At 35.2% G+C, this 25,759-nt stretch overlaps 1 protein-coding gene across 1 annotated transcript in view; it reads left to right on the forward strand.

Moving 5' to 3' along the window:
- LOC150107996 (maternal embryonic leucine zipper kinase-like) overlaps nt 1–25,759 on the forward strand; it is a 201,144-nt gene that overhangs the window by 15,133 nt on the left and 160,252 nt on the right. Inside the window, exon 3 of the mRNA XM_090415504.1 lies at nt 13,955–14,040. Within this exon, the coding sequence (XP_090271630.1) occupies nt 13,955–14,040 (86 nt within the window). The remainder of the gene's footprint in view (nt 1–13,954; nt 14,041–25,759) is intronic.

Genomic DNA, 25,759 nt, shown 5'->3' on the forward strand with positions numbered 1-25,759 from the left:
AGATGTCAGGAAATGCAGTCTTTGAAAAATACTGCTTTCTTATTATGGAACATGATAAGAAAGCAGTATTTTTCAAAGCAGTATTATAATGTGATCTGAACATGAAGATCACATCTGGCTCATCAGACTTCACAAATCTGGTCTGGCACAATATGAAATTGAAAACATTAGCCACGGGATCTATGTAATAGTTTGGTGTTATCCCATTGAATCCTGTGGCTAGTGTTTTCAATTCCATGTTGTACCAGGCTAGGTTTGTTGAGGGTTTCATAACCATATGTAGTCCCATTCATTTCCCCATTTTTAACTGATCTTCCTGTTTTTCTGTGATAAGATAAGTTGCACGAACATGGTACTAAGTATACACCAAATATCATCATTGGTGAAAGTTTGTCCTTTGGAGAAGGTAACAAATTGTGAATTTGGTTGATGGATTTAAAGATAATTATTAATTGATTTAAGGAATTCACTGTGTACAATAGAATATAAATTATACTTTAACATATATTTCCAATATTTCGGCAATGTCACGTTGCCATGGCAAAGAATGGCAACGTGACGTTGCTGAAATATTGGAAATATATGTTAAGGTTTAATTTAATTTATATTCTATTGTACGTTGGATTTAAAGATAGCAATAAATTTGTATTATTCTTCATAATCTTTTCATCCCTTCAGAAATGTCCTTAATATATAGGAGTCCTACAGACTTCTTCCCTTGGATGCTGTATAGGAGGGCTGTTTATTATTTTTTATGTTATTCTTAGGTTGTATCCATTTAGTAAAGCTGTTTATTTGATAGTTTCCAGTTCTTGTTTGAACAGCTTTGAGGAACAAATTTTGTGTGCTATTAGACATAAGGATTTTACAATATCATACTTTGAGATGGATGTGAACTGAAGTGATCCATCAGGTTCCTGTTAGATGTGTACATCCAGAAAGACACTTCTTCTTGATGATTATTTTGCCTTTGTAAATTTGAAGATATAAATTATTGATTTTTTTGTAGAGCACAATATGTATGTAACTTTGCTCAGTTTTGTAAAGCAAAAAGTATTTATTTGTCTATGTTGGTACATAGGTGATGTTGCAGTTTGGAATCACATTTCTACAAAAATTCAACCTTATCATATGACTTTCTCAGATTTACAAAACTTAAATGCAGATTCTTGTTATATTCTCATGACATATTGGCTATTTCTTCTACAGTGAAAATCTGATCTGACAACCTCTATTTGGACTGAACCCAGCTTGTTCTTCTCCAAGTTTCCTTTCATAATTTTTCTTAGCCTGTTCCGAAGTATGTTTGCTTATATCTTACTGACACACTCACTAAGAAATCCCTATGTAATTCTCATATTTAGTTTCATTTATCTTTTTATAGATGGTACTATGAGAGATCTGCTCCAGTTATCTGTAATTTAGCATTCTGACCATGTGTTCTGAATTATGCAGTGTAACCGCTGTAGACTTTTATACCTCCATATATCATCTACTGCAGCTACCGTTCCATGTCTGAATATTTTCAAGAGCAATGCAAAGTGCAATTTTATCACTTATTGTTTCATTTAGCAATCTTTCAAAGTAATTACTCAAGACAGCTAAATATGTCTTCCATTTTCATACACCTTTATAATCTTTAATTCCTGTTACAGTACTTTTTTTTACATTTCTAAGCTTTTTTAGATCCTCCAGATCACTTTGCCACCTTCCTGATATTCATCTTTTGTGTTCCTACCAAAATCTTTCCATGTTTTGTGTAGCTACTTTTACATATTGCTTCTTTTTCTTACAATTTTCTCTGTATTCCCTCAGAGCACTTGCTGACTTTCTTTCCTGGAATATTCGATGTTTTCTTTTTCTTGACTGCCTCTAACTTCCTGAGTCCTACTTGGAGTTCTTCTTTTCTATCCTTGCAAACAACCTCACTATGCCTTTTTAGCTGAATCAGTGATTTCTTCAGGATCTACCACTGAATCGCTGTGGTTTGGCTCTTCTTTTCATTTTTTTTTTTTTATTGAATAATATTTGTGTATTTAAGTCCATTGTTCATCTCCAAAAGCTACTAAAATTTTAAAAAAATTATTTTTTTCTTATATGATATTCAATTTTATCCTGTTCAAAACTAAATGGGTGATCACTTCCTATTTCCCATCCCTGTGTACTCTTGTCCTGAACCATCACGAACACACTATCGACAGTAATAGTCATTGAGACATATGTTTCTTGTCTTCTCTCCATGTGAACATCTTTGGTGGTAGTGGTGACTAGTCTGTGGCTGAGCAGTAATCCCATAGTTAGTTACTATTATTGTTAGTTCAGCTCTTTTCTCCAAATTTTCCCAATGCTTTTCTATATGTGTAGTATTCATTCCTTTCTTTGCTGTTTAGATTGTCTAATTTGACCATGAACTGATGTTTTAAATTGACAAAAACCAATTTTTTCTTTGTTATCTTTTCTAATGAATTGAAAAAGTTCTTCACTTCTCCTGAGAACTATGTGGAATCATAGACACAAATAAACTTTATTGTCCAATTCTCCATTTGGATATTCTCCATATCATTAAATCTATTGGCATTGATCACAGCTGGTAAACATGAGAAACAGAAGTATGATGGAGTAGAATCCAACAGAAAGTGGGTGACCAGTGGAATGTTTCAATCTCTTTATTGGAGCTGTTGCTGTTTAATTTACACAATAATGATATAGGGAATAATTTGAGATGAGGAAAGGAATATCCAGTTCTCTGATGATGCCAAACTGGAGAGGTCAGTAGTTAATAACGGTGATGAAATCCTGCATTAAATTACTATTATTATTTATATGGGTACTCCATGGAGTCAAAAGACTCATTACAAGAGACCCACCCTATCCTTTAACACAGCACTTTAACTCATACATCTCCTTAAACCTATTTACTGTTGGGGTGCTCACAATTAACTACCTCTGGTAATCCATTCCACTGATTCACCACTCTCCAAGTAAAGAACCTAGTCCACACGCCTTTATTAACCACACTCTAGACAACTTCCAAGTGTGACTCCCTCTTTTATTTCTTCCCTACTATCCAGGTATTGAAAATTTCTTTAGTATCAATCTTATAGAATCCTTTTAGTAACTTATAAGTTTCTATCATATTCCCTCTCTGCCTGTCAGCTAAATTCTGCAACACACACACACCCTCAATCTGTCGGGAACATTCCACAGGCCTGTCACCAGCTTGGTCTCTCATCTCTGAATCCTCTCCTCCTGATCCCCAAGAAACACAGGTGACCAAATCTGTGCACAATAGTCAACGTGTGGCCAAATCATAGCCTTATAAAGAGGGATAATGATAATAAATCTTTACTTGTCAATGTGTTCATTCAAATAATCCTGTGAACTATTTTGCCAACTCTTGCAATATGTCCTCTAAATTTCAAATCTCTATCCACCATCACCCCCAGATCCCTGGCCTCATCAATTTCCTGTAAACTAGTATCATCAGTATTACATAAAGCATGTACTCTTTTCATCCTGAAATGTATTTACCTTACATTTTACAATATTGAATTGATAACCATTTTCCTTTGCCCACACTGCCAATTTATTTAAATCATCCTGGAAGATATCTACATTACCTTTATCAACTATTTCCCTACTTAGTTTTGCATCATCAGCAAACAATTGAATATCCCCCCCCCTTCTGATCTTCTGGTATATCATTAATGTACAAATTAGAGTAGTGATCTTAGTACATAGCCTTGAGACACTCCACTAGTCACTCTCATTCACCTTGATTCCACTTTGCCATATACCACCCTCTGATGTCTATCAGCCATCCCCCTACCCATGCCACCAGCCTCATATCCATTCCCATTCGCTCCAACATATGCAATAGTTTTCCATGTAGTATTCTGTCAAATGCCTTTGCAAAGTCCAGCAGTATCATGGTGTAGCCATTTCCTTTATCCAATTCTGCTGTCACCTTATAAAATTTGAATAAATTGCTGAGGCAGGACCCACATTTTACAGAGCCCTGCTGCCCTCTATAGAGTATCATATTCCTATCCAACCATTCCTAAATTTTACTTTAGTACACAGCCTTGAGACACTCCACTAGTCACTCACATTCACCTTGATTCAACTTCACCATACGCTACCCTCTGATGTCTGTCTATGAGCCATGCCACCAGCCTCATATCCATTCCCATTTGCTCCAACGTATGCAATAGTTTTCCATGTGATATTCTATCAAATGCCTTTGCAAAGTCCAGCAGTATCATGGTTTAGCCATTTCCTTTATCCAATTCTGCTGTCACCTTATAAAATTTGAATAAATTGCTGAGGCAGGACTTACATTTTACAGAGCCCTGCTGCTCTCTGTAGAGTATCATATTCCTATCCACCCATTCCTAAATTTTACTTTTAATCAACTTTTCCAATACTTTAACTACTACTCCAAAGATACTAATTCATCTGTAATTTGTTGGTTTTGTCTTGAAGCCACATTTATGTAATAGAACTATCTTACTCTCTTTCTACTCCCTTGGAGCCTTGTCAGGGCTGAGACTTAGATTAAACAACTTCATCAGGGGTACTGCCAATTCACTTACACATTCTCGTAATACATGAACCGACATACCGTCCAGGCCCACTGCTGTATTCACATTGATATTTTTCAGTATACTGAGTACCTCTAGTTCATCTACTGGGATGCACGCATCTGTCTCTGTCATCTCAGTAATTGCAGAATAATTAAATAATAAAATTTAAATTTTTAAAAGTTTAAATTTTATTATTTAAATTTAAATTATTTTAAACATTTAAAATAAAAAATTTAATTTATTAATTTAAAAATTAATAAAAAAAATAATTGCACATGATATATCCTTGCAAAGTGATCACTTAGTAACTGAACTATTTCTTCTGCTTCTCTGCACTAGTAAAGTTATCTTTCCATGATTATCCTCTATCTCTTACTTCCTATGTAGCAAAAAAACTTGTGGATTTACTTTGGCCTGCTTAGCTGATTTTTTTTCAAAATCTGATTTAGCTTCCTAAATATACTAGTTACCCTTCTTGCTTGTGCTTTGTATTATTCATGGGCATACTGATCACCTTGTTGTTTATATTCTTTCCACAGTGCTTTCTTTTTTTTTTACATCTTCTGCTTTATATTGCTGGTCATTCACTTAATCCCTACTTGGTTTATCCTCTTGACCCTAGTATGCACTCTGATACAGGCTCGCTCAAACAAACCTTTATTGCTTCCCATGTATTAATGACATTCATTTCATGTAGTTTCTTATGTCATGGCACTGCTCCAAGTTGCCTTCTAAGTTTGTCATAATCACCAGGTTTATAGTTCTGCATAAATCCTTTCTTAATTGAAATTTCCCAGAAGTCAATAGACAACTCCATGGGCAAGGTGCATCATACCATGTAATGAGTCACATGTTTGTATAAATTGGAGGAATGTGATATCCCAAGTCAGTGCAACTGTGTCTGGGTGAAATGTCTGTGAGAAGGAAACTGACAGAGTTTGGAAGAAGTGTTGTGATAGGATGCCATGTGGCAGGCCTATATGTTTGGCAAATTGTTGACAAATTGGACCATTGCAGCTTAATAATCAGTGATACCATACTGAGATGGAAGTGCAGAGAATCAACTGTAGATGCTACTCACAGTGGACAACCCACCACACTCATCAAACATAAGTGCTACAAAGGATAATATGTAAAGACTGCCATTCGTCAGCAGACATGTTAATGTGGAGTTCTAGGCATTGACTGGAACATGAATCTGTACAAAAACATTGAGAACCGAGGCTCACAACGTGGATTTCCACAGTAGGATCACAATATGCAAGCCCCACACTACCCCACATTACCCAAACCGACATGCAGTATCGTTTTGATTGATGCAAAGAGCATGTACAGGATGTGATGTGGAAGCTTGGAAAGCTGTTATGGAGCAGTCAGTCACGTGTAGCTGTGGAAGATAACAGTTAACGTCTTTTACCAGCGTGCATAACCCCAACTATATGAAATTCAGAGGTGTTGGTGTGATGGTACGGTCCTGTTTTTCCTGGTTTGACTTTGGACCTCTGTTTGTGGGTTTGTGGTGCCATGAACATTGAACTCTGAGAGGTATCTGAACATTCTGGACAAAGCAATGCTTCCTACTTTGTGGCATTTCTATGAAATTGACTATTTGTCTTTTTCAGCAAGACAATGTACTGGGCAAATGGCTGCTGCTGTAACTGCATGGTTTGTGGACATGAATGTCACCACACTTGACTGGCTTCCACAGAGCCCTGATCTCAACCCAGTTGAACATCTGCAAGATGAACTGAAGTACCAGATGAGGTCAAGGGACATTTGCCTCACAACAGTCCAGGACCTCAATAGATGGCTACAGCAGGAATGGTTTAATATTTCCATTTATTGCTATCATATGCTTGTGGAAGGTATGCCACATAGGATTGCTGTAGTCATTGCAGTGAAAGAATCTTATTAAGGTGGGCATCATGGCTGTTTGTTCCTCACACTATGATGTCTGTTGACTTCTTTTCAATCAGTATCCATTTCCACATTTCCATATGTGTGGTTTTTTTAATAATCGTATGCCAAATGAATCATTTGGTAGACATTGTCACTAGTCACTTGTCACTAATGAGGCTAGGAAGAAGAAATCATTGTCTCTCCCTTCCTAGACAGTAGTAGTATAACCATGTAGTAGTGCCACAACTATGAAATGGTTCATTATTATTCTCCTTTTTGCTTAGAGAGTTATAAATAAGTGGAATAAATTTGCTTTAGCACTGGTAGGTAGCCAAGTTTAAGATAGTCGTTGAGTGAATTTTGTGTGGTTAATAATAAACATTTGAAGTAATTTAACTCTAATTATGATTTCATATCCTCTTTCATCTAATAGATCATTGATACCACATTAAACTTGCCAAGAAATTATATGCTTGTCTTGTTCTTTATCCAAGTGTAAGCAAACATAGATGCATGTGAAATACATTAACGACTAAACTACTTGAATATTGAAGCTAATGACTTCACATTAAATGCATTTGTATCCCATAATGCAAAGCAAATGCCTGTTCGGATGTGTATAATGTTATGTATTATGGGAAGGGCTGGACCTGTTTCATCCTTTATTGAGGTGCAGAGGGAGGATACCTCTGTCCAAAATATCTGAGTTATCTTCAATAACGTTTAAATATCCCTGAGTGACCCAAAAGGATCACTCATAAACTCATCACTCTCGCTGGTGGCTCCACTAAGTGACAGGCAGAAATCTTATACCAAGCACAACTGCTCTATTACCTGCGATAGAGCAGTTGGACATTATTAACATGTCATCAGTTGGAGTGAGACCCAGAATAGATATAAAGTTTAACTATTCTGGCATGATTGATTGAATAGGCCTGTGCTCCTTTTCTTTGTCGGATTTGCAATGAAATTTCTGGATTATGGAATATTATTGAGCTCTTCATTCACTCAGTGTGGGCTAGGTTTTTATTTATTTTTTTTAAGTACTTGTTGGAGAATTTTTTTTGGGATATTTATTTGTCTTAGTCAGATTCTAGGCAGTAGGCTAACAGACTTGAAATATTATTGAATCTTTGATAGCATATCACATGAAAAGCTGTGCATAAACTAGAGAATATGGGATTGACTCGAATAAGCCAATTCTTGAATAAGTTTTGCTGAGGACATGGACTGGTTATTGCTAACACAGTGATCCAACATAAAAATGTGCATAAATTCACATGGAGAGAGGAGGAGGAGGCAAGGAAAAAAGCCTCATTGACTATGTTATTGTTGATAGTGATGTTTTCTCACTGGTGCAGGACACTAGAGTGTACAGACGATTTGAAATTGGAAATGATCACAATTTAGTCCTGAGCAGGATAAAATTGAATTTCATATTGAAAAGAAGAATATGTAAGAAAGTTTTAAAGCAAATAAAAGTTGAGCAGCTCTCAGACGTGAACTGTAGACTAAAATACACAAACATTATTCAATAAAAAATGAAAGACTTTGAGAACAGGAATCAAACCTTGAAGATTCAGTGGCAAGCCTTGAAGGAAACATTAATTGATTTAGCCAGAAAGGCATGTGGTGAAGTTGTCTGCAAAGATAGAAAAATCAGAACTCTATGGTGGACTCAGGAAGTTAAAGAATCATTGAAGGAAAAGAAGAAAGAATATTGAAAGTTCCCAGAGAACAAGTCAGCTTGTGCTCTTAGAGAATACAGAGGCTAATGTAAGAAAACTAAACACTGTGTGAAACTAGCTAAACAAAAGTCATGAGAGACTTTAACAAGAACATAGAAAATAAATATCAAGAAGGTGAGAAAATATTCTAGAGGCTGTTGAAAAATCTCAGAAATGGAGTAAAGAGTGCTGTAAAAGGAATTAGAGATAATAAAGGTGATGTGACAACTGGAGAAAAATATATCCTTGATGTATGGAGTAATTACTTCGAAAAATTGCGAAATGAAACAACATTGCCAGCACTGGTAAAAAAACACCCAACAGCCATAATCAGGAATGCATATCTGTACTTGAAGTAAAAGGAAAAAAAGCCATCAAAATCCTGAAATGTGGAAAAGCAGAAGGAGTAGATATTTGACCAGAAATACTCAAGTATGGAGGTATAAAAGTCTTGTAGTGGTTGCATGCATAGTTCAGAAGGTCTGGACAGATTGACGAATTCTAGATTATTGGAGAAGAGCTCTCATAGTACCCATATACAAAATGGGAAATAAAACAATGTGAGAATTACAGAGGTATTTCCCTACTGAGTGTTCCTGGAGATTTATGCAAGTATACTTGAGAAGTGTTTGAGAAGGATTGTGGAATGGAAGCTTGGTGAAGAACAAGCTGGATTCATGCCAAATAGAGGCTGTCAGAATCAGATTTCAATTTAGTTAAGAAATCATGGGAATATAACAAAGATCTCTATTTAGTTTTTTGTAGATCTAGAAAAGGCATATGACAAGGTGCCAAGAGAGTAGCTATTCAAAATGTTACAGTTGTATGGTGTCAGTGGGACATTATATCAAGCAATACAGTAATCCCTCGATTAGTGCGTCATTTTTTTTCGATACCCAAATTCAATTAGTGCGCCTATATACATCTTAAAAATAGATGTGACGGATTTAAAAAATTTTATATCTATACATTTTTATGGCTAACTATTTTAAAAAATCACTCACCAAAATGAAATAATTTAGTTACCGATTTAAAACATTTTATAAAGTTATTTTTAATGGCGTACCACCTTTGACGCTTCTGTGCATGTCAAAAAAAGGAGAATCCATTCCAATAATAGGGTAATCAATCCATCTTCTGGGATGAGTTGTTTATTATTACAAGTCGGAAAATTAACTTCTCTTTTATGATCATTGAGTTTTTAAAGTGGTAACTATTTTCCTTGTATAACAGTTGGAAAATTTTATCTGTAAAGCACGTGATTTCGTGTATTGACAACCAATTCGTACATCCTTCAGGGTACGAATTAATTTCTTTCACCCCTTCAATGATAACGTCCAAGAATTAATTAAATCTCATTCTGAAGAATTGAGTGATTCCAACCTGCTAAATTTAGATACAAAGCGGGAAGATTCCGAAGAATACGAAGAAAATTTAACCACTGATAGTCAGCCAAAAGAGATTTCACAGAAACATATTGAAAATATTTTTCATACAGTCGAAGTTTTTAAGCAGCAAAGCTTAGAGGCTGACATTAATGAAGAGAGAAACAGTAAAATTTGCAGAAGAGTAGAAGAGGCAATAGGGTCATACCGTCGGTTGTCTGAAAAAAAAGAAACAAAATGCCTACCCAAACTACGTTAGCTCAATTCTTTGTTAAGAAGTAGAATAATAAAATTTATATTCTGAATATGTTTTATTGTCTTTCAGCTTCATGGTTTTCCTTTAACCAGGAGCCCTGAGACATACCTTAATTCTTTTATAAAAAAAATGAAGGTTTAAGAAAGAAATTTGAGGAACGAATTATACTTTTTCCCATAGGTTATTGTATTCGATTAGTGCGTTTTTGATTAATGCGCCTGTTTTAAAGAACGCATTAGGTGCACTAAACGAGGGATTGCTATACTTTGTTTTTATTTGAGTTGTAAGTCAGCAGGAATTGAAGGAAGTACAGGAAGATGGTTTAATGTTAAATCTGCTATCAGACAAAGATGTACATTATCTCTGTTATTCATTATCTATATGGATCACATTATGAAGGAAAGTGGTATTAAACCTGATATCAAAATTGGAGATGTTAATCTTAGCTCTTTGCTTTATCTGGATGATGTTATACTTCTAAATAAATCCGCTACAAGTCTGCAAGATTCCCTGATTAAATTGAATAACTGTTGTAATAGATATGGTATGAAGGTCAGCATTAAAAAAACAAAGACAATGAAAATAGGCAGAAACATTGAAAATATCAACTGCATTATGAATGGAACCTATAGAACAAGTAAAACATTTCAGTTACTTAGGTACGATTTTTAGTATAGATGGTAAATTAAATATGGAAATAGACCACAGAATCAACAAAGCTGGTATGGTAGGAAGTCAACTGAATAAATTTATATCGAATAAGAAAAAAATTACTCAAAACACTAAATTAGCTGTATACAAGACAATATTCAAACTAATTTATAACTTTTGTAATTTATGGAGTTGAGAGCTTTGTCAGAAATAAAACACTTGACCAAAAACTAGAGACTACAGGTATGAGAGTGCTGGGAAAGATTAAGAGCATGAACAGATGGCATCAATGGCAATATCATATTAAAAACTCGGATATTAGGAAAGAACTTGACATTGTTTGCATTCATGAATGTGTTGCAGAGCTAATCTCAGCTGGTCTGGTCACTTCAACAGAATGGAAGAAGAAAGATTAGCAAAACAAGTCTTCTCTCTCAGGTTGACAGGAAAAAAGACCCAGAGGAAAACCAAGATATAGATGGATTAATAGAGTATAAAGTGCCTTAGAAGACAGAAATATAAAATTTATGTATAAGATAGGAAGTTAGTAATGATGTAAGTTTTTCCTGTAGTACTATCATAATATCCGCACCAATTAAAAATCAGAAATCTGTCATTTTTCCACCAATTTCCTTTGGGTGAGGGTGATTTGCTGGATGAAATTCATCATTATTTGAAAAATGTAGAAATTGTTTTATGGCCTTGAAGCATTTCCCACTTTCATCTTCTGAACTAAATAACCAGTCTTGATCACTATCCATGATAGGGTAATAAATATAACGTAAAAATTGTCTAGCGTGCATATTCGGTTGTATTTATATGTGAAACCAAAATTCACGGTCACACGTATTAACTCGGGTGCACAGAAAAAATTCAGTTTCTTGGACCCGAGTTAACTCGGTTGAGTGCGTTAAGGGGTTAATGATGCAGTATCAGAATGTGAAAAATAAATAGGGTAAGAGTTGGAATGGATGTGTCGTCTTATTAAGCAGGTGATTCATAAGAAAAGAGATGTGGAAGGAATATTGTGTGCATAAAGATTACAGTTATGAAAATTATAAGGAGCACTGCAGATGAGTCACAATTGTTGTTTTGGAAAACTAAGTCTGAGCATGAAATGAAACTAGCTCTGCATGCTATAGACAACTCAAAAGAATTCTATCATTATGCTGCAAGCAAAAGAAACAATGAATATGAAAGAATATCTCTACTGAATGGTGTGAGGGTGACGGTTGCAGAAGAGATTGTTCAGCTGAGTGCCCATTTTTGCTAAATGCTATCGACCTGGTATTTACAACATTGTGCTCTCTGCTACCTCTTCACTGGATGAAGAAATCATGTATGAGGAATAGATATACTAGTTGTTGCACAAACTCAGTAAGAATTTGGCAATAGGGACTGATTGGATATCAGTACAGATGCTAAAAGAGTGTTCAGCTGAACTGGCTATTCCTTTGCTTAAGATATACAGTTTGAGTCTTAGAACAGGAAAGATTCCATAAGAATGGAAAGAATTTATGCTAATCATGTTGCACAAGGGCAGTGCAAAGACTGATATCCAGCTATTGACCTATCAGTATTTCTGGAGTAGTTGTGAATATTTTGAAAAAGTTAGTTAGGGCTTTCATTCAGAAATGGGTTGATAGAGAATCTGTACTTTGCAGTGAACAGCATGAGGTTTACTAAGGGAAGGTCATGTTTGAGCAACTTGCTTACATTCTATAATAATGTTACCATTGAGGTAGACAGTGGATACACCATGATACTTTTGGATTTTGCTAAGGCTTTTGACAGAATATAGCATGGAAGGCTGTTGCACAAATTGGTGAATATGGGATTGGATTATGAAATATTAATGTGGATAAGAGGATGGCTGACTGACAGAAAGTATATGGGGGATGCGAGTCTGCAAGATTTAAGGTAAGAAATGATGTACTACAAGGATCAGTCCTTGATCCATTGTTATTCAGTCTGTACATTAATGATATTGAGAAGGATTTGATAAGCAACATATAGCCATTTCCTGATGATACAAAGATAGGCAAAGTAATCACGATTGCTCTTGATACAGTACTTGCAGGGTGATTTGAATAGGTTGGAATTGCAGGCATGTAAAAATGGCTCTCAGTTCAATGTTAGTGAGAGTTAGATTTTTCTCTCATAGAGTGGTGTGCGATTGTAATCGATTACCATTGGTTGTTGTGTATGCAAGTAGTGTGAATGACTTCCAGAACAAGTATGAAAACTGGTGTGGGTAGTATGTGGCCTTTCTTGATGAGCCTCTTTTAATAATTGTTATGCTTTGATAACTCATAAGGCTAGAGGCTTGGTGTTATAATGGATAGAAAGTTGAAGTTCAAGGGTCATAGCAAAAAATTGCAAATAAAACTCATATTTGCAATTTTGAAACGAACATTGACTTTTTTTTATGTGACTCCTACCCACAAAATGTTTATTTGTAAACCTTTAGTATGTTTGTACCATGGGTTGACTGAGGTTTTCTTTTTTCATCGAGTTTATATATTCTTTTGTATTTTTACTTATTTTTACATTGTCCAGTCTGGAGACCAAACCTGGAACTTTTTCAAGCTACTTCTGACCTGTAAAAAGTGGGGCAGTGGTCTCACATTAGGTGATGAAATTCATCTCCCACATAAAGACAGTTGCAAACATTTATGCACTCAGTAGGATTTGAACTCATAGCCTTTTGGTTAGAGAGTGGATATAATACGATACTAGGCCAACCAGGCTGGCTGAAGATGTAAAGGATATGGGTGTTATTTTGCCTTCTTACAAGACCTTGATATGATGCTGGAACTGCTGTGTGCAGATTTAGTTTCCTTGGTTTCAAAGGATAGAGAGGTTGTTGAAAGGCTGGAAAGAAGAGTTACAAAGATGATGTCTGGATTATGAGGATGGATCATGCGTATCTGGACTGGAGACACTGGTAGATAGGAGAAAGAAGGGTGATGTGATAGAGATCTATAAACTTTTGAAAGGATGTTATATTGTTTCATAAAATTTTTCATTATATTGAAAGATGTTGAGGGGAATGAGTGGCCATCTGTGGAAGTTAAGTTTTTGTGTGGTCAGAAAGGTGTGAGAGCTAGATTTTTCTCACAGAACCATGAGTTAGTAGAACAGTTGTGTGTGTGTGTGTGTGCGCGTGCTTCTCGTGTGAAAGAGAAGGTACGTATGACAGCTGGTGTGTGTGTGTGTGTATGTGTGTGTGTGTGTGGCCTCCATTGATGAGTTCTTGACTCTTTGCAGGGCTAATAATAATAAAAAATTATGATCAGTATGCCTGATTAAAGAATTTCATAAAGTCATTTTATTGTCCTTCCAGTATTTAAAAAAAAAAAAAAAAAGTTAGTGATTAAATCTTTTGTAGCATACCAGTATATATAGTATTGCCCACAACTATACTAACCATTTTTTAATTTTTTGCAGGGGGTTTTGCTAAAGTAAAATTAGCAACACATGTTATAACTGGAGAAAAAGTTGCTATTAAAATAATGGATAAGCGCTTACTTGGTGTAAGTTATTTATTGCTTTATTAATTTAGTTTTTGTATTTCTCTTTATTCTGAATCTGTCTCTCATGAAAAATACCCAGGTTAGATTACTCCTCTTATTTCATACATGTTCCACAAGTTGAAATTATTAAATTATTCTCTGTCAATGTCATATTGTCATCCTATGATTTGGTTTTGTTTGATTTAATTGTTCTGTTAAAAAATAAATAAGCCAATAAATCTTAATTGAATTCAGAGTTCAAAGGGGAAAAAAAAGCTCTAGTTAAATTATTTACTTATTGATGTACTTTTCAGCCCTTTGCAGGTTTACCTATTCTGCAGAATTAAACCCATTTCCTTTATATGTTGTATACATTGAGCTTTCATATAGTGTCAAGTTTGGAATAAACTGTAAAATTAATTTTATTCTGTTGTATATGTTAATTTAATAAATTAACAAATGAGGTTGGAAACACATAGATTTGAATCTTATCCAGGATGTAAGAAACCATAATAAGAATTTCTCAACTGAAAGTGAATTAGCACTCTCATAAGATTGCAGGGCCTTTCTTCCTAGAAATTCAGATTTTTGTTTACTCCTTCAAAACAAAGTGGCCAGTGAATACACATTTTAACAATGCAATAAAATTACTTCAGTATGATAGTCTGTTGAGCTTAACATTGAGGGAAAGATGAGAATTAACATGAATATCGATGTTTCATCAGCAACTTACCTGGAATTTTCAAGATATATATACCAAAATATATATCTTTTATTTATGTGCTGTGACACATAATTGCATCATTGCATGTGATGAACCACATGTAATGATACAATCACATGAAGAGCTGTGCATTTGCTTTAGCATCTAGGAAGTGTCTTGTTTGCCAGATCTTGTTTTGGATGAAACCATTGCCTCAGTTACAGTTATTAGGAGTTTGGGGTACTTGTGCTACTTCTGGAAAGAGCATTTAAGATTTGCATGGGAATCTGTGCAGTCGCTTTCATCATTTAGTGGTGAAATTTGGCTTGCTGAGTAAGTCAACTATCCATACATGAAAAGTTGCCAAAAATGTCTTTGAAGTGGACAGCAGGAATTTGTTGATGTCTTCATTAACCGCTAGATGTTATAGTCTTTATGGAAGACCAAGATAGAGAGAGAGAGAGAGAGGCTATTCTAAAGAACAGAAGAAGATGGCATGGAGGAGGAAGAGAAGTTGGTTTGAAGTTGGACCTTCAAGTTAGTTTGAATGGTGGATGTTGATGTCTTCATTAACTGTTAGTGTTTTGACAGTTTTTGAAGAAAGTAAGAATGTTAGTGGCTTGTTTAGCAGAATATTGCTTATGAAAGTACCTATAGAAGAAAGATAAGGTAGAAACAGAACTTCTAATTGGAGTAAATCTGTCAGAGAGAGAGAGAGAGAGAGAGAGAGAGAAGGGGGGGGTCCTTTATCAGATTGCCTTCTTCTAGATAGCATCAAGTATTCTTAAGAAAGTTTTTTGATGCATCACCCTGAATATGTAAGCAGTGTTCCAAAGTTGAGCAGATTTAGATTTATATAGTGATATAAATTTCACTGTTTTACATGTCAAAGTGGGAAGGATGCCTAGATTTTTGAGGTCTGAAGAGGCTGTGGCATGTTTATACCAGGCAAAGCTGAAGGGATAAGTTAGCTCTAGAAGCAATATCTTGTTTGAAGCTCTTATTATCATAAGTAAGGGAAAGTTAGTGAGATCTTCCTTGTGACGAACTTCATGTTTTGTATGAGAAGATAGGAATGAGTTTCATGATTTGTTGAAAGTCACTATATAATGTGGTGTGCATATTATGCTATATGCTAAATATGCAGGACACATTCTATGACACATAATGAACTTCAGGTCACATTCTCGTATCTGAGGAAACTGTGCAGATGTTTTTGCATCTAGAAAGCCTCTTTTATTTGCTTTTGATCTGAAGGTTTGCAAATTCTTGTTTAGGATGATACCATTGCTCAGTTACAGTGAGATGGAAGTTGATAATGGAAGAACTTGAAGCTTCAAATGATAGTATGTTACAGTTGACTCTCACTATGAACAAGAACTACCGAAAAGTTCCATAGGCGTATTGCTTTGTTAACAGAAATTTACTAAAGCAAACTGCCCACTATGACTATTCTTGTATTCTCTACAAGTTTGCTATTAGTGAGGTTGGTTGTCAGATGGAGAGAGAGAGAGAGAGGTATTGAATTATTATTAGTAAGGATAGTTGAGGTTAGTGAAAGATCATTAATATATAGAAGAACTGTGGGCAAAAGATCAGCCCTTGGATACCCAGCATTGAAAGAAAAATCTGATGAAAGGAAACTGTTCATGTTTTTTTTTTTTTTTCATAAGGTAGAATGAATATAAGATGGTAGCTCATTGAATTGGTCTTTATTCCATAGCTAACATGTGTCCTGAAAGTTGTCAAAAGTAACTACCTGAGTTTTTTTTTCAAATTTTCTGTTGCTTGTGTTCAAAGGGTGGTGATGGCTGAGAGATTGCATGTGGATCGAGAGTGGCCAAATCCATATTGTTGGTGAGATTTCTGGGTGATGAAGAAGTTGGCTGTTTCTTTTCTTTTTTTTCTTTTTTTTTTTTATACGACTCCCATTCATAAAAGGTTATAAACATGTAGTACATTAGTACTGAGGGTGGGCTAAGGTGGAGTGGTGGTGGTGATCCCCACACTGTAATGAAATTAATCTCTGCTTAAAGACATTCATGAATATCCAAGCCCTGCAAGATTTGAAATCTTCATCCTGCTATTTACTCAGCCAACCAGGTTGGCCTTGTTGACATCTCCATGATTTTTAAAAGAACTGAAGTGACAGTAGTGGGACAATAATTTGATGGCTGACTTATCTTTACTTGGAATAAGCTTGTTTCTGTGCTGTAAGTTAGATGCTGAATGTTCAGGACTGCTTATTCACTATGACAGACATAATGAATCTGCTCATTGTTACATGCTCATGAAAAGTCTTTATCAAAACTCCATAGGCAAGTCTGTATGAATTTTGCTGTAGTTAGTTTCACTAATTTTGAAGCACCAATTTTTAATACACATTGAGGGATATTATGTGATCCAGAAGACTTCTTGGTATTTAAACTTTTCTGTAATTTCTTTCTGACAGAAGAATTATGGAAGCATAAAATAAGCTTTTCTTGGCTGATATTTGGCTTATGAAAAATACTTTAACATGCAGAGAGAAGCAAGTTGTTGTTCCTCTGTATCGAGCCTTGATAAGACCCCATCTGGACTTCTGTGCCCAGTTATGGGCACCAGGGTTTCTTCGTGATGGGGAGGAAGTGGAGAGGGTCCAGAGACGAGTGACCAAGATGATAGCAGGTCTGTGGAATGAACCTTATGAGAATAGGTTGAGGATTTGTGGGTTGCAGAAATTGGACGATAGGCGAAGGAGGGGTGATATGATTGAGACATTCAAATTACTGAAGGGTTTTTATACGATTGATCCAGAAGATATTTTTGAAAATATGACTGGTGGTGGGAGGACTAGGGGCCATGCATGGAAGCTGGGCAAGAGCGTGGTTGACAAGGGTGTTAGAGCTAGGTTTTTTACTTGGAGAGTGGTGAATGAGTGGAATAAGCTTCCAGAGTCTGTTGTGGGTGCTACGACCGTGAATGAGTTCAAGGCAAGATATGATAGATACTGTGTGAATGTTGAATAGTTGTTCCAGACATGATGTTAGGGCCTCCCTCGATGAGTCTGTCGACTCCTTGGAGTTTCCCGGAACAATAATAATAATAATAATAATAATAATAATAATATTTTTCATTCCTAATTCATATTGTCCAATCTTGACTGATACGAATGCTATAAATGCTTGTTGAATTCATATTCATTTTAAGATTCCACAGGAGTGAAAAGAGTGTATGAGATAATCCCATTGCACAAGGGTTGTGCAAAGACTGACTGACTTGTAACTAATGACCTGCCTGTAGCTGTAGAGGTGGTGAAGAGTTAAAAGTAAGAAATTGTATGCAGAAATGGGTTCACAGAAAATCTGTAATTTGCAATGAAAAGTATGGGTTTACTAAGGGTCATTCATATTGGAGTAACTTGCTCACACCATAATACTTTTGGACTTTGCTAAGGCTTTTGACAGGATAGAGCTTGGAAGATTGTTGCATAAATTGGAGAATAAAATATTAGCATTGATAAGAGGATTGCTGACTGACAGCAGAAAAAAAAGTGGTGTAATGGGGGGGGGGCAGATGTGAGCATGCAAGGTTTAAGGTGACTAGTGGTGTACCACAGAGATCAGTCCTTGGTCTATTGTTATTCAGTGTTTACATTAATGAGATATTGGGAAGGATTTAGCATATGATATACAGCTTCTGATGATGCAAAGATAGGCAAGATAATCATGTATTTAAGTGACAGGCAGTCTTACATAATGATTTGAGTAAGCCGGAATTGTTGAGCATGTGAAAAGGTCTGTCAGTTTCAATGTTAGAAATGTAAAGTTATGTAATCACTTTAATTTTGGTATAATGAGGTGTTCAGTATCATACTATATTTGTGGGATTATGCTAGAAGAAACATATCAGGCCTAGGGATCGTGGAGTTTTAATAGATAGGAAGTTGAAGTTCAAGAGCCATATAGCAAAAAGTTGCAAATACAACTCAGAGGTATTAACAACACCACAAAATGTGTTGTGCTCTGATGATGCTGAGTTGAAAATCAGCGAAATATTAGCGTTAATAAAACATCTTTGTTGTTAAAAGTGTTTGTGGTGTTGTTAATACCGTGAAAAATAAGTCATGAATAACCATCAACACCTAAGCTTATCTGTTAGATTGATGATTCTGCATGGAGAAGATATTGTTTACAAAGCGCAACGGTTCGGTAAGTTGAAACTGAAATTGTTCAGAAAATTGAACCAGTTAGCCTTCCTTAAACGATGCCGCGACAACGATATTATTCCATCTTTTCTGAAATTCAAAGAAAAGTTGCAATCGGCAAAGGCACATCGTGTTTATCGATGGGTGAGTTTAGTGCTTCTTCGAGAACAAATCGTCGCTACTCGCATAGAGCTTAGTAAGCTAAACAGCTCTATCACAGCTCTACAACAAGAACTAATAAACGTGTTAAATCCTGAAATATGGACTGTCCTACGGCACATCTCCGAAGTTGCAGCAAAAAAAGAATTCACAAAAGTAAAAAGCAAACACCTAAAGAAATTTGAACTACTACAACAGCCAACATATGAAGTCCCGACCGCAACTTCGACGAGACCACGTAGTCATAAATATCGTCGGAAACACTCACTGAAGAAGCCAAGAACACTCTCAGTTTAGGACATAACTTTGCCGTCGCACCCAAACAAATTCCTAAACTCGAAATTATGATGAAAGTAGAACGGGGTATCCACGATCTTCCGCCAGCAATGGCCAATAACGTGCGACTAGACATAGCAAGTATTATAAACAACTCTAAGCCTCCAAAAAGCAATATGCCACGTAAGCAAATAACTGCCCTAAAAAAAGTTATATAATAATAAAAATATTGTTATTACAAAAGCCGATAAAGGAAATGCAACAGTTATCATGAATAAAGAAGAGTATAACAGAAAAATGCAAGATCTCATATGTGACAGTTCCACATATCAAATTATACATCGAGACCCTACGATGTCGCAAAAGAAAAAAGTCCGAAAATTACTGAAAAAAGTGACATCATGGCCCAAAGAAATCATCAGGAAAATAAAACCAATTCATGTTAAAACACCCCGTATTTATGGATTACCAAAAATCCACAAAACTAATATTCCCCTACGCCCCATAGTCCCACATATAAACTGGCCCGGCATTTAGCTAAGTTGCTTGCCCCTCTTACTGGCAACTCCTCTACTTTTGTAAAAAATTCAATCCATTTCAAAACACTGGTTAAAAATCTAATCCTAAAAAATTCGGACATAATGGTTAGCTTCGATGTCACCTCCTTATTTACCAATGTACCACTTATAGACACTCTTGATTTAATCAAGTCTAAATTTCCCCCAGATATTTTTGAATTATTTCAATTTACCATGAATGCAGGTTACTTTACATGGGGGAGGAAATTCTACAAACAGATTAATGGTACTGCTATGGGTTCCCCCCTCTCTCCCCCGTTAGCAAATTTTTACATGGAACACTTTGAAAACAAAGTACTTACCACAGCTACATACAAGCCACAAGTGTGGTTACGCTGTGTAGATGATGTGTTTGCCATCTGGCCCCATGGACAAGACACTTTGGATGCTTTTGTCACCTACCTAAACAGCCAACACCCCAAAATTCACTTCACAGTAGAAAAAGAATCAAATAACTGTTTACCATTTCTTGACACATTAGTCATCCGCCTTTCAGATGGATCACTATCTTTTTCTATTTACAGAAAGCCTACACACACAGGAAGATACCTACATAAACAATCACATCATCATCCAGTCCAACAGTACGGCATTTTAAAAACGCTTACACACAGAGCCAGAGCCATTTGTTCTAACGACACAGCTCTGACCACTGAACTCCAGTACCTGCGCCATACGTTCTTAGCCAACAGCTACAATCCCTACAAAATAGATAAAATACTACATAGGCCCATTACTCTGCCTCCCCTAATACACAAGAATACAACATGACCATTGCTATTCCCTATATCAGAGGTACATCGGAAAAGATAGCCAAAGTATTGTTGAAACATGGCCTTCGCACCACCTTCAAACCTCATGTCAAGCTGGCAACTCTGGTCCGCTCTCCAAAGGATAAACTTCACCCTTTAGCACACCCAGGAGTGTATGAAGTTCCATGTGACTGTGACTTGGCCTATTATGGGCAAACAGGAAGATCAGTGAACATCCGCCTGGAAGAACATGAAAGATACATTCGCTACTATTACTATGGCAAGTCGGGACTGGCAGACCATGCTTTGGACACTCCTTCACATAGGATTAGATGGAGGAAAACGAATATGCTATTTAGGAGTCGTTATAGATCTGAAAGATTATTTTTTGAGTCAGCAATGGCTTTGAAGAATTCTCCTAACCTTAACAAATATGGTTGCATTAATTTGCCAAAAATTTCGGAGACGGTTATCCTAAGAAAAACTCCTGGATAACTGCTGTTTTTTTTTTTTTTTTTTTTTGTTAGAGGGTGCCAAAAATAGGACTTTAGATCTTTTGTCTTTTGCAATTATATTGTTTCACTCACTCACTGTCGCGTTTACATGTGTGTTGTGCTCTGATGATGCTGAGTTGAAAATCAGCGAAATATTAGCGTCAATAAAACATCTTTGTTATTAAAAGTGTTTGTGGTGTTGTTAATACCGTGAAAAATAAGTCATGAATAACCATCGACACCTAAGCTTATCTGTTAGAACAACTCAGAGGATAATTGCAGTACTGAAATGAATCTTGACATGAAATGATAAAGAAGTCATTTTGCCTCTTTACAAGGTCTTGATATGACTTCACCTGGACTATTGTGTATAGGTCTGTTCCTAAACTAATAACGAAGTAAAGGAGTTTTACTTCGTTATTAGGTTAGTAGTAAAATCATATATATACATACATGAGGCTGTTAAAGAGGCCCTTGGAAGGGAAGGGAAGAGGCAAGGAAACATAAAGCAGATGAGTCAACAAGTGAAGGAGAAGATAAAAAACAAGATAGCATATAAGAGATGCTTATGCAGCAACACCTTTCAAAATAGAGGAGTGTAGCATATTAAGAGACAGGCGAAAAAAATGGTGATTAAGGCTAAAGAAGAAGTGTGGAAAAGAAAGTGTAATGAAATTGAACACCTGGTCAGATGTAATTGCTCTTCCAAAGCCTAGTGACTTGTGCAACAGGTATGAGTCCCTTATACCTCAAGCATGACTTCATAATATCATTTCTCTCCAACTTAATATCATTTCAATTCAAATCTTGGCTCCATGATGGAGCCAAGCATAGGACAGGCATGACAGCCATTAGAACCATGTATAGTATTTTATGGAGTAATAAGGTCGCAAGGAAAACTAAAATGCTATATCGTGTGATTATAGAGAGCATAATGACCTATGGATGTGAGTTTCCCTTACTGAGAAAGGCATATATTCAGAAATGGAAGTTGAACAGCTTGTTATGGAGAGGATAGAGGCATGTGCTTTGAAATGGTATGGACACGTCCAGAGAGTGACAGAACAATGGCCATTGAGAATTATGCATTGATCACCCCCTGAAAAGAGAAATAGAGAAAGACCAAAAACTACATGGAAAGAGACCATTGTAAGCGCGATGGAGAAAAGAGGCTTACATGATGAACACTGTAGTAATTGTCATCATCATACATATCAAGGATTTAGGCCTAGTATGGCCTGTTCCGGCCTTAGAAGTCATCGTTGAATCGTTTAAGAGGATGTCCTGGTTTTCTTTTTCCTAATGGCTTGTACTTTAAGGCTTGTTTTGGTAATCTTTCTGTTTTCATTCTTTGAATGTGTTCCATTCCATCTATGTTTATATTTTTTAATTTTTTCAATTACTGGTTCTTGGTTTAATTCTTTCATAATATCTTTGTTTCTTTTGTGATCAAATGGGGTATACTTAGCAGTTTTTCTCATAAACTTCATTTCTGCTGTTGTTAATCTTTGTTTGTCTTTTTGTTTTATTGTCCAGATTTCGCTTCCATACATTAAGACGGGTAGGGCTAATGTATTGTATACTTTTAGCCTGGTTTGTTTTTGAACTAGGTTTGGTTTAAATATATAGTTAATTACTCCTGTTATTTTTAAATATTTTGCAATTTTTACGTTTATATCTTTTTCATTTTCATAAGTGATCATACATCCTAGGTAGTTAAATGAATTCACCTATTCTAAGATCTTGTTATCTAATACTATTTTAGTTCTTGCTGGATCTTGTCCTTTAAAGGCCATAGTTTTTGATAATTCCGTTGATATTATCATACCATAATCTTTGGATATCTCATTTAGATTTAAAATAGCTTTCTGTAAGTTATCTTCAGAATTTGTAATTATTATTTGGTTGTCTGCAAAGAGGAGAGTGTTTAAGTTAACTGTAGGTGAAAGTTTAATTCCTTGATGTAAATTTTTACTCCATTTTATTATTATTTCATTTAAGTAGATATTAAAAAGAGTTGCTGAGAGGACCCCTTGGTTTATCTCTCTTGTATATGATAGCTCATGATTTAATCTTATTTGTATTTGATTATTTTCATATATACTTGTGACAGCTTTTAGGATATTATTTGGTATTTGTCTTTCTTTTAATATGTTAAATAATATGTTTCTTTTAACTTTGTCAAATGCTTTTTCAAAGTCAATAAATGCAATATGTGTTTCTAAATTATATTCTCTTCTTTTCTCTATTATTAATTTTAGGCAGAAGGCTGGGTCTATACATGATCGTCCTTTTCTAAATCCATTTTGTACCTCTAGAATAAAGTTTTCGTAATATTTCATTAGTTTGTTATTTAAGATTCTGCTGTATATTTTGTAACATGAATTTAGTATACTGATACCTCTATAGTTTTAGGGTCATCTCTATTACCTTTCTTAAAGGTAGGAATCACAATTACTTTTTTCCATTCTATTGGGGGGATACCAGTTGAGTAAATTTTATTTAAAAATAATAAGAGTCTTCCTTTGAATCTTGTTCCTGCATATTTATATAGTTCTGAACCTAGCTTATCTTCTCCAGGTGATTTTCCGTTTCTTGTTTCTTTCAGGCTGATTTCTAATTCTTCTTCAGTTATTTCCTTTTCATTTTCGTTAATTGTTTGCTAGTTATCTTTTTTAAAATATTTGTCTGTCCACAGTTCTGTGTAGTAATTTAGAAATTCTTCTAATTTCAATTCAGTGTTTAATTTTATGTTTTCTTTGGTATCTGCATTTAGGTGTTTCAAAATCTTATATACATTGGGTCTTATTTTATATAAATCATGTTCTAAATTAGAAACAAATTTATTCCATGATTCTCTGTCTTTTTCTGACTTCTCTTTTAGCTATGGCTCTTATTCTTTTATATTCTATTTCATCTTCTAATCTTTTACTGCTTAACCATTTGTGATAGGCTTCTTTTTTCTTTTTGATTATTTCTTTGATTGTATCATCCCAGATCTTCAGTTTTTTTCTTTTATTGAATTTTTTGGTCTTTCCTAAGCTTTCATTTGCTGCTGCATTTAGTATCGTTTTTATATTAAGCCATTCTATTTCTATTTCTTTATTTTGTTTTATTTTATCTAGATACTGGTTAATTCTTTGTTCATATAGCCATTGTACATTTGTGTCATTCAATAGTCTAGTTTTATAAACAAATGTTTCAATTTTTCTTTCTGTTCTTGTTACTTGTAGCCATTTAGGTGGTAATCTTAATTTTATTTTATCAAGGAAGTGGTCACTGCTTATGTCATATCCTCTGTGAACTCTAACATCTAGTGAAAATTTTTGTCTTTTCATTTAATATGAAGTAATCTAATATTGATTTCCATCCTCTTGCTGCCCAAGTATATTTATGTATGTCTTTATGTTTATAGAAGGAATTCATTATTTTTAGGTTATTATAAACTACAAAGTCAATCAATTTTTTACCATTTCTGTTTAGAGTGTGTTCTCCATGTATTCCTATATTATTATTAATTTTCGTGTTTCCAATTCTTGCATTTAAGTCTCCTGCTAAAATTATGTAATCATTTTTATTTATTTATATATGTTTTGTAGCTGATTATAAAAATCCATATTATCCTGTTCTCTTCCTTCTTCTGGGGCATATAAACCAATTATTGTTAAATAGCCTCTATCTATTTTTATTCTAGCTTCTATTATTCTTTCATTCCATAATTTATAATGTTTTAACTATTTTGAAAGGGAGTTATGAATCCAAATCATGACTCCTGCTTGTGCTCTTTGGTCTCTGTCAACTCCACTGTATATCACATTAAAATTTTCAGTTCTCATAGTTCCTTTTAATTTCTTTTTTGTTTCAGTGATTACTGCTATTTTAAAATTTCTTTCATTTAATAACTGGTCTAATTCTATTTCTTTATATGCTATTCCTCTTACATTCCAGTTTGCTATGTGTATTGTATTTTGTCGTTTCCATTTTCGTTTTCCCTTTTCCATTCCAGGGTCGTTTCCCATAGATTCAATCCAATTATCTTTTTCTGTCAGCTTACAAGTATGGTTATGTTCTCCATGTCAGGGGACTAGCCTGACGATGGAATAGTTCAGTGGTAGGGCTGCTACCTTAAGGCTTCTGAACTCGCCTTGTTCCAAATTTAAACCCATAGGAGGAATAGGGTATATTGAAGGGGAAAGGGTAGATTATAGAAGAAATATAGTAAGGTTTATAGAGAGGACATAGTTGTAAGGCCAGAAATGAAAAGACCCCATGGCCCTCAAGTACTCTAATAGCACAAGGGTCATAAAGTAAGAAGAGTTGGCTGAAAAGGCCTTATAGGAAAGATTAAAGTAAGTGGGTCTTCCTCAAAGTAGAAGAAGGGGAGGATAGATCCAGCTAGGGGTCCATGGGAGTGCCGCTTCCCTTACAATCAAGATGATTGCCCCTTATGGCCCTGTTGGTCCACGAGTCCTTATTCAGTATATTCGGACCACCCCACCATATACAGGGTGTTCGGGATAAATTTGACATATTTATAATTAATTATATTTTTCTGTAAGTTACATGTATTAACACACACTTCTCTTCATTTA

Source organism: Typopeltis vanoorti, chromosome 3 (genome assembly GCF_054136105.1).
Source record: "Typopeltis vanoorti isolate ZY-2024b chromosome 3, IOZ_Tvanoo_1.0, whole genome shotgun sequence".
Taxonomy (NCBI): Eukaryota; Metazoa; Arthropoda; class Arachnida; order Uropygi; family Thelyphonidae; genus Typopeltis; species Typopeltis vanoorti.